This window comes from Primulina eburnea, chromosome 13, assembly GCF_022965805.1.
Source record: "Primulina eburnea isolate SZY01 chromosome 13, ASM2296580v1, whole genome shotgun sequence".
NCBI classification, from domain to species: domain Eukaryota; kingdom Viridiplantae; phylum Streptophyta; class Magnoliopsida; order Lamiales; family Gesneriaceae; genus Primulina; species Primulina eburnea.
In genome coordinates this window covers 11,523,913-11,534,988 of record NC_133113.1, presented here as the reverse complement: position 1 = coordinate 11,534,988, position 11,076 = coordinate 11,523,913, and the positions used below count along the sequence as shown (strand labels likewise).

At 38.5% G+C, this 11,076-nt stretch overlaps 1 protein-coding gene across 1 annotated transcript; it reads right to left on the bottom strand.

Annotated features, from left to right (window-relative positions):
• Window positions 1-4,814: 4,814 nt before the first annotated feature.
• On the bottom strand, window positions 4,815-10,359 carry LOC140810302 (uncharacterized). Its single transcript, XM_073168175.1, has 8 exons — window positions 8,749-10,359; window positions 8,527-8,646; window positions 6,767-8,226; window positions 6,483-6,733; window positions 6,258-6,416; window positions 5,928-6,107; window positions 5,708-5,733; window positions 4,815-4,865 (listed from the first exon to the last, which is right to left on the bottom strand). The coding sequence occupies exons 1-8, from the start codon at window positions 10,357-10,359 to the stop codon at window positions 4,815-4,817; spliced, it is 3,858 nt and encodes a 1,285-aa protein (XP_073024276.1).
• Window positions 10,360-11,076: the final 717 nt, after the last annotated feature.

Sequence of the window (11,076 nt, the reverse complement as noted above, 5' to 3'; positions counted from 1 at the left end):
AATTGGGAGTAAACCTTGACAATCAGTTAGTAGAGCCAACTAGTACGAATCAATTACCAACTGAATTAGCCCCAACTGAAACTGAGAACACTCAGTTACCCATTGAAGAAGTTGCTGATGAAGAAGCACCAAATGCTGAACTGAAATGGAAGAAATCACACCCTCCAAACCTGGTAATAGGTAACCCATCTGATCCAGTAAGAACCAGAAATCAGATGCTTAATTTATTCATTCATTCAGCTTTTGTATCTCAAATAGAACCAAAGAAAACTGACGAAGCTCTTGCTGACCCAAATTGGTTAAATGCCATGCAAGAAGAGCTAAACCAGTTTACCCATAACAATGTCTGGAACTTAGTTCCAAGACCAATTTCTAAAACTATTATAGGTACCAAGTGGGTGTACAGAAACAAACTGAACGAAGATGGTACAGTTGTGCGCAACAAAGCAAGATTGGTAGCACAAGGCTATAGGCAAGAAGAAGGAATTGATTATGACGAGACATATGCACCAGTTGCAAGACTGGAGGCAATCAGAATATTTCTTGCCTATGCATCCTTCAAGAACTTTAAAGTCTACCAAATGGATGTAAAAAGTGCCTTTCTAAACGGCCAGTTGCAGGAAGAAGTCTACGTCGAACAACCTCCAGGTTTTATCAACCATAAACTTCCTGATCATGTGTATCATTTGAACAAAGCACTGTATGGCCTTAAGCAAGCTCCAAGAGCTTGGTATGAAACCCTTTCGAAATTCCTAACTGATCACGATTTTTCTGTTGGATCAGTTGATAAGACTTTGTTCAAGTTTTCTAAGGATGATCATATCTTACTTGTTCAAATTTATGTAGATGATATTATTTTTGGGTCAACTAACCCCAAATTATGTAAGAAATTTGCCAAGTTAATGCAGGATAAGTTCAAAATGAGCTTGATGGGTGAGCTGACATTCTTTCTGGGATTGCAAGTGAAGCAATTGGATTCAGGAACCTTTATCAGTCAAACCAAATATACCAAGGAATTGCTGAAAAAATTTGGCATGGAATCATGTTCAGCAGCAAGCACTCCAATGAGTTCATCAGTTAAATTAGATTCTGATCAAGGGGGAATATCAGTTGAGACGACACTCTACAGAGGTTTAATAGGTTCATTATTTTACCTAACTGCAAGTCGTCCTGATATTGTGTTCGTTGTATGCATGTGTGCAAGATTCCAAGCTAATCCTAAGCAGTCACATTTCTCTGCTGCCAAACGTATATTGAAATATCTTAAAGGCACGCAAAATGTTGGCTTATGGTATTCTAAAGACTCATCTTTCAGTTTAGTTGGCTATTTAGATGCAGATTATGCAGGATGCAAGCTTGATCGAAAAAGCACAAGTGGATCTTGTCAGTTTCTAGGAGACAGACTGATCTCTTGGTTCAGTAAGAAGCAAACATCTATAGCAACTTCCACAACTGAAGCAGAATATCTTGCTGCTGGAAGCTGCTGTGCCCAACTGCTCTGGATTCAGCAACAACTGAAAGATTATGGTGTTGATGCAAAGGAATCACCGATATTCTGTGACAACACGAGTACAATCGCTATAACGTATAATCCAGTTCTTCACTCCAGAACCAAACACATAGATGTCAGACATCACTTCATCAGGGATCATGCACTAAAGAAGAACATCAGATTAGAATATGTCTCAACGGAACAACAAGCAGCAGAAATTTTCACCAAACCACTGGCTGAGACTAAGTTTTCTCACTTCCGCAATATACTTGGATTAATTGATTTATCTTAATTAATGATCATTGTTCGCAATTTGTTGATTAAGCTTTATTGTTGTTTTACTGAATATTTAAGTGAGTTGCTTATTCTTATGAACTCTTAACTGATGTCAGCAAGTGTGTATTGTTCTTATGGTTATGTTTCTAACAAATCATTGCAGGCAGAAATAAAAGAACAACGACGATAAAACATAATAAATATTTCATTAATAAGGAGAGGAGCCGGTTACATTGTCACAATTTTTTCCTCCACAAAATCTATCCACAAACTCATCCATGCAGCTAGTGCTGAGGAAGAGGTTTTGCAGAAATCATGGGAGGCAGCGATGCGGCAGAGGATCTCCACCTCCTTCAGGAGAAAGAGCTTGTAGAGATAACCTTCTTTAAAAAGGTCCACCCCCGCAGGAACCTCTAGGAGCTCCCGCACCTCTCGAAGTTGGGCCCTCCGCCTGAAAGTGGAGACCTGCCCAGAATAATACAGGAACTCCAGCTCCTGAATCTCTTCCCAGTAACGAAGGCTAGTGTAGAAGACTTCATCTTCTATGGACTGCTTCCTAGCTTGCAGAGTAAACTGAGCGTCACTTGAGCTTCCAGCTTCTGCCATTCTCTTTATCTTTGAAAAATTACTTGCTGAGATGAATTTTGGCTAACCCCTTCACTCTTATTTATAGGGCAAAACAAAGGAGGGATACGAAAAGACATCTCTCTGTGACGTTTGCTATACCAAGCACCATACTCATCATTAATATCTACTGTCTATTGCCGTCATTTTGCTTTAATAGATTAAGGGGGAATAATGGTTCAAGAGGTTAACTGAGAAGACAGTCGTTAGTAAATTCTCGACTGAAAGAACTCAGTCTTATCAACTGACCTATCAGTCGACTTTTTCACTAATCTTCTCATATAAGTTAACTAATTAACCCAATTTTATTCCAAATCAAATGACGTGACCGTCTGCTAAACTAATAATGACTCTTGATTTTCTTTACGTGGATTTATCTTAACCACTCAAATCGTACACACGATTGTAGCACACGTACATACTTTGCTTCTTTCAAAAATTCTTTGGACTGACACGTGTCCAGAACTTGTATGGTCACGTACATATGTACTATTACCCGCCTCTTTTCAGTCTTACTTTTCGACTACTTCAAATTCTCCTTAGGGCAAGAACTACCTCATTCCTCGAATTTTCTTTCAGGAAATTTATCAGTTATCAATGGCAACTCAAATTCCCGCTTTCATGCTAAATGCTATGACCATCAACTTTGGATCTATATTATCCTTCGGCGATGCTGAAGTTCAGAAAGTATTTCAGAAGCTTGAAGTTGCTGGTCTAAGAACATTTTTGGGACAATCTTCTCAGGATATCTATCCCAAAGAACTTCAGGATTTCTACTCTTCTGGCGTGATTGATTATGAGGGAAATATCAAGTCTACTATCAATGATCAGTTACTGATCATTTCTGAAGACTCTCTCGGTGATTTATTTCTTTTACCTTCTGAAGGTATGGCACAACTCTCAGATGTCAAGGCGTCTGATATTGAAGAAATGCAAGTTTCTCTTTCTATTGATGGACGAAAGATTAAGGTCTCAGATCCTAAGAAAGAACTGAAACATGAAGTTCAACTGCTGGCCGATGTAATTGCAAAAAGAATTTTGGCAAAAGCAGGATCATTCGCTGCCCTAACTTTAGAGAAATTTCAGGCCATTACCGTCATTATGGCTGGTCACAAATTTAACTGGAAGCATCTCATTTTTAATGTTTTGAAGAATATGTTTCTGTCTTCTAAACAATCCAAGGGCTTTGCGGTTAAAATCAGTTATTTACTGAAAGCTAAAGGCTTAGTGGCTGAGGACTCTGAGAGAACATCGAAATTTAAGGTGTTCAATGCAAAGAACACAATGCCAATCAAATCCAAAATGGACTTGACCACTACTCAGTTTGTGAAAATCAAACAGGAAATTGGGACTCAGTTAGCCGCTCCCAAATCAGTCAAGAAAACCAAAACGTTGGCTCAACTGAAGATTGCCAAAAGAAAATTGGTTTTGAGTTCATCAGAATCAGAAAAGACTCCATCACCTCACATTGTGAAGAAGCCAAGAACTCAAAGGGTTAAAACAACTTCTGAGGTAACCATTCCGACTGACAAAATGATTTCCTTCACTGATCAGCAACCTATAGAAGCAGTTCCTCTGCAGATTATTCCACAAGATGTGAAACAACCCATTCCCATGACATTTAAATTAAGTAATTAACATACGCGGAAGCATTAACTTTTAAAAGGTAAAGAACAATATATCCTTTACATCATAAACATAATTCATACATATATATATAAACGTTCATGAAATGTTCTCCAACACATGACAACAAACCAACACATTCAACCAAATACATGATGTTTTTTAAAACTTCACATGTGTTCACTCGTTCCCAAATAAAAGAAACATGATAAAGGTCTTTCCCTTGACATTCTATATGACTTCTTCTGCCTCGAACAATCCATTTCAGCTCTTTTTATCACCTGCATCACATGACATAACTGGAATGAGAATAATCTCAGTAAGTAAGAAGCTGTACATAGCAATTACATATACATAGCTTGGCTTAGATCATGGCTGTGGCAATGGCAATAACGAATGAATCATAAATCTCAAATCAATGTAAAGGGTATCATATAATGAATTAAAGGAAGGAAATGACAGTACTGTGACCTGTGACCTGTGGATAGTATCTCTTTGATATATAAATATACCAAAACTGTGAGAGATACTCATAATCATGTGATTGGCCAATGACATGCATGAATTACTATCATTCCTTGACTTTAATCATAGGGACTTTCATTGAGGCATTACATCAAACACTTGATGAACACAAAGGTTTATTAGCTCCTTGATCAATGAATTCAATGAAAATACTTGAACAATGAATATATAGTAAGATATAACTCAAGTATACACCAATGAAAGGAGCTAATTATCAATAAACATGGCTTTTATACATATAAATATCATGTGAGCAATTGAAAGAGAACTTCTACTTACAACCACAAGCACAATGGTTGCTAATGTAACCTTGATTGGATTCCTACATCCATAAACACAATAATAACCAACAATCATCAACATGAATCCAAGAAATTAACAATTTAACTTAACATCTCATTACTTCAAACCCTTCTAAACTCCAAGAATAGAATTCTTACCTTAGAGGAGTTTGAAACCTTGGTTGAGGGACTTAAGAACTTCACTTAAATACTTGATTTGAGGTAAAGAAATATTGGAGAGAAACTTTGAGAAAGAAAAGCAAGAACCGATGGAGAAGAAAAAGAATGGAAGGAAAATGAGTAGGAACATCTATACTCATCCATAAATAAGCCTTCCAATACACCAAAAACGTGTTTTCTATGCCATAGACACGGACCCCGTGCCCCCCTCCGTGTATAGGTCCGTGTACAAACTGTAAATCACTTATTTTTCGTGGCAAGACCCGGACCCGTGTAGGGGTCCGTGTAGGGGTCCGTGTACCCACTGCCAGGGGCCAAAACGGCAATTTTTCTTCCGAATTGGCCAAAGTGGTAAACATGAAAGTTGTAGCCCTATGTGTTTTCTTTAACCCCTCCAAATTTCAGGTCATTCGGAGGTCTGAGCAAAGAGTTATGCCCATTCTACCAACATGTGTCAGTGCAGGAACAACGAAACACACGACACACTTCGGGCCGCTTTTGGCTCGTCTTCCCTAAGGATTTGAACAAAACTCAAAATAAGAAACTTATAGCCTTATATCTTATCTTTCTAATGGAGGTGGCCTCATATCAATTGGATCAATATACAAAACATTATACTAAAAACCACAACTACCGCCACATTTGTCATACCCTTTATGCACTTCCATTTTCTATTTGGCTCAAGATCAACTTTCTATTCTACCCATTCATTTCCATAACTATCACCAACTATGAACATAATGTCAAAACAATAACCGTTTCAATAAAGATATCCATGTACGATAACCATTCAACATAATCTCAACCAGTAAAGCATAAAACATGATCATAACAATAATAAACCATAAGGATTAACATAATAAAAGGTTGGGCTATTACAATCTCCCCTCCTTATAAAAATTTCGTCCCCGAAATTTGCTTACCATCGAATAAATTGGGATAACGATGTTTCATTTCTTCCTCGGGTTCCCAAGTCGCCTCTTCAATCATATGATTCCGCCATAAAACTTTTACTATACCAATCTCTTTGTTTCTTAATACTTTTACCTTGCGATCAAGAATTTGAATCGGTACTTCTTCGTAGCTTAGGTTAGGTAAAAGATCTAATGATTCATGTCGAAGAACATGAGATGGATTGGGAAGATATTTGCGTAGCATAGACACATGAAAGACATTGTGCATTCGATCCAAGTCTGGTGGCAATGCAAGACGATAGGCTCGGTCTCCAATCTTGTCAAGAATTTCAAACGGACCAATGTATCGAGGACTTAGTTTACCTTTCTTGCCAAATCGCATAACTCCCTTGAGAGGAGCTATTTTAATAAACACGTGATCACCAACCTCGAATGCCAATGGCCGTCGTCGTACATCAGCGTAACTTTTCTGTCTAGACTGAGCGGTCTTCATTCTTTCTTGGATCAATGCCACAACATCTGCTGTTTGTTGAACCAATTCTGGGCCCAACATCTTCCTTTCACCTACCTCTTCCCAGTACAATGGAGATCGGCACTTTCTTCCATATAAAGCCTCGTAGGGTGCCATGCCGATTGAAGACTGGTAGCTGTTATTATACGTGAATTCCACCAAAGGTAACTTAGAATCCCAGCTTCCCTTGAAATCAATCGTACAGGCTCGTAACATATCTTCAAGAATTTGAATCACCCTCTCTGACTGCCCATCACTTTGAGGATGATATGCTGTGCTAAAAGCCAACTTTGTGCCCAAGGCTCTATGAAAACTTTTCCAGAATTCAGAAGTAAACCTCGGGTCACGATCAGATACAATTGATACAGAGATTCCATGAAGTCTTACAATCTCAGCTACATAGACTTCAGCATCCTGGTTCATTGTAAACGTCGTTTTGACTGGCAGAAAATGAGCCGACTTGGTTAACCTATCAACAATTACCCAGATGGAGTTGTAACCCTTTGGTGTTCTTGGAAGTCCTGTTACGAAGTCCATAGTGATATGCTCCCATTTCCACTGAGGTATTGGGAGAGATTGCAAAGTTCCAGCAGGTCTTTGATGTTCAATCTTAACCTGCTGACAGGTTAGACATTCAGAAATAAATAACATGATATCTTTCTTCATACCTGGCCACCAATAAAGACGTCGAAGATCTTGATACATTTTGGTACTGCCAGGATGAACTGAATAAGGCGTTGTATGAGCTTCAATAAGTATATCTTTCCGAATGTCATCACCCCTAGGAACACAAATTCTACCTCGAAAGGTCAATAAACCATCATGATTCAAACCGAATTCAGAAACTCCTGTTAAATCATTTTTATTCTTCAACTCTAATAACTGAATATCCAATTGTTGCTCCTTTAGAATACGATCAATCAAAGTAGAGCGAAGAACTAGTGCAGATAACTGATCTACTGTACCTGGAGATACCAGAGTTATTTCGTTCCTTTGCAAATCGAGTAATAACGGTTTCTGAATCATGGAACCCAATAGATAACTGGATTTACGGCTTAAAGCATCTGCAACGACATTAGCTTTTCCAGGATGATAGCTAATGGTGCAATCATAGTCCTTTACCAGTTCCAACCACCTCCGCTGCCTCATATTCAATTCTTTCTGCGAAAACAAATAACTCAAACTTTTATGATCTGTAAAAATTTCACACTTCTCACCATATAAATAATGCCGCCATATCTTCAAGGCGAAGACTACAGCTGCCAACTCCAAATCATGTGTGGGATAATTCTTCTCGTATTCTTTTAGCTGACGAGAAGCATAAGCGATTACTTTCCCACGTTGCATCAACACAGCACCTAACCCCTGCTTTGAGGCATCTGTATACACAACAAAATCCTCAGTACCACAAGGAAGTACTAATACAGGGGCAGAAGTTAACTTATCTTTCAAGATTTGGAAAGCTTGTTGGCATTCAATTGTCCATTCAAACTTGGTAGTTTTCCGTGTCAAACTTGTCAATGGCAATGCTATTTTCGAGAAGTCTGCTATGAATCTTCTGTAATACCCAGCCAAGCCAAGAAAACTCCGTACCTCTGAAACTGTCTTTGGAATGGACCATTGCTTAATAGCTTCAATCTTGGACGGGTCGACTGCTATTCCTTCTTTTGACACAATATGGCCTAAAAACGCCACTTGCTCTAACCAAAACTCACATTTCTTTAATTTCGCATATAATTGTTTCCCCCTCAATGTCTGTAATACGATCCTCAAATGCTCCCTATGAAGTTCTCGTGTCTTCGAGTAGATCAGAATGTCATCAATAAAAACAATGACAAAAGTATCCAAATACGGCTTAAAGACACGATTCATCAAATCCATAAACACTGAAGGAGCATTAGTTAGCCCGAACGACATCACCAAAAATTCATAATGGCCATACCTCGTTCTAAAAGCAGTCTTTGGTATGTCCTCCGTTTTTACTTTCAATTGATGATATCCGGATCGAAGATCGATTTTTGAAAACACAATGGCCCCTTGCAATTGATCAAAGAGATCGTCGATTCGAGGTAAAGGATATTTATTTTTAATAGTTACCTTGTTGAGCTCACGATAGTCAATGCATAACCTCAACGATCCATCTTTCTTTTTTACGAACAAGACCGGAGCTCCCCATGGCGAGGAACTAGGACGGATAAACCCTTTATCTAATAGCTCCTGCAATTGATTCTTCAATTCTTTCATTTCAGTTGGAGCCATTCTGTACGGAGCTTTAGAAATTGGAGCTGTACCTGGACTCAATTCAATAACAAACTCTACCTCTCGATCAGGAGGTAAGCCAGGCACATCATCAGCAAATACATCAGGATAATCCCGAACCACGTCAATATCCTGAATTTGCAAATTACTATCCCTATTCACATCCGATACTAAGGCCAGAAAACCAGTACACCCCTTATTCAATAATTTTGTAGCTTGGAGACAAGAAATAAGGGAAATACTTAACGAGGAACCTAGCCCAATAATTTCATCACCCTCATGACCATCAGTTACAAACCTCACGGTCTTTTCCACACAGTTGATCACAGCATGATAAGCGTATAACCAATCCATACCCAAAATGACATCGAAAGCAACCATTGGAATTACAATAAAATCAGCATACAACAATCTCGAACCTATCTGTACTGGACATGCCTTAAGAATACTTGTAGGACAAATCTCATCACCAGAAGGCAACATAATATTGAATTGTAAAGGCATGATAGTAGGTTCGCGAGATAAGGAGTGCATAAATACTTCAGACATAAAGGAATGAGTTGCACCAGTATCAATCAATGTAAGTGCTTCCTTTCCAGATATTAGAATATTACCTGATATGACTGAAGAATCAGGATTGGCTCCTTCTTTTGTCATCGTAAAGATTCTGCCTTGAACTTTTCCTTTATCAGAGGAGAGAGGACATTTCTGTGCTGTATGCCCCATTTCTTTACATCTATAACATCGGCCACTTCCCACTAGACATTCCCCTTTATGTGGCTTGCCACATTTAGGACATAATGGTCGCTCCATCTCTGAAGAAGGCGCAGAAGGTTTATTGCGTTGTTCCATTTTACCTTTTCCTTTGTGACCACCTCGAGCACTAGTACTTGCCCCTTGCCCTCTCGCTTGAAAAGCTTGCCTTCTTAATTGCCGTTCCTTTTCAATTTCTTGTTCATCGTGCTCAGCAAGTAAGGCTCTTTCAACAATGTCTTGATAAGTGATCACCTTGGCCATATGAACATCCCTTCGAATTTCTGGTTTCAACCCACGAAGGAAGTGTTCTCCTTTGTCTTTATCATTTTCGGCGATGAAAGGCACAAAGACACAACCTTCTTCAAATTTCAATGTATATTCAGCAACAGACAAGGAGTCTTGCCTCAACTCAAGAAATTCTTTGACCTTCTTCGCTTTAACTTCTCTTGAAAAGTACTTGGAATAAAATAACTCTTTGAACTCTTCCCATTTTAACTCGCGAACATTGACAGTCACTTTGGTAGCTTCCCACCAGATGCGAGCAGCTTTCACTAGCATAAACACAGTACAGCTCACTCTATCGCGATCAGTGAACTTCAAATAGTCAAATATAGCCTCCAAAGATTTAACCCATTCAAGAGCTACGAGTGGATCGGCACCACCAACAAATTCGAGAGGGTTCATTCGCCTGAATACATCATAAGAACTACCTTCGTTGCTTTCCACTCTACCCTGTCCTCTTCCTTGACCATGACCTTGGGTTGAGGTATGCAGGCTCAACAACTGTTGAATTTGTTCACAATGAACTTTCGCCTGTTCTTGTATTAATTTACTGAATTCATCTACAACATTGGTAGTCCTATCAGTAGTAGGGGTCCTATCATCCCCTTCAGTAACCTTTCGTTTAGGAGGCATTTCCTACACGTAAGCTCACTTTAACATAGATATGAAGGAAATACATCAATAACAATGGAATATGATCAACTCTCAATGTTAAAATCAATAGATGCAGGATCGAAAACATACCGGATTGTCCTAGGTAGAAGAAGTCATATACGGTCCAAGAACTTTCGCTCTGATACCAATTGAAACAACCCATTCCCATGACATTTAAATTAAGTAATTAACATACGCGGAAGCATTAACTTTTAAAAGGTAAAGAACAATATATCCTTTACATCATAAACATAATTCATACATATATATATAAACGTTCATGAAATGTTCTCCAACACATGACAACAAACCAACACATTCAACCAAATACATGATGTTTTTTAAAACTTCACATGTGTTCACTCGTTCCCAAATAAAAGAAACATGATAAAGGTCTTTCCCTTGACATTCTATATGACTTCTTCTGCCTCGAACAATCCATTTCAGCTCTTTTTATCACCTGCATCACATGACATAACTGGAATGAGAATAATCTCAGTAAGTAAGAAGCTGTACATAGCAATTACATATACATAGCTTGGCTTAGATCATGGCTGTGGCAATGGCAATAACGAATGAATCATAAATCTCAAATCAATGTAAAGGGTATCATATAATGAATTAAAGGAAGGAAATGACAGTACTGTGACCTGTGACCTGTGGATAGTATCTCTTTGATATATAAATATACCAAAA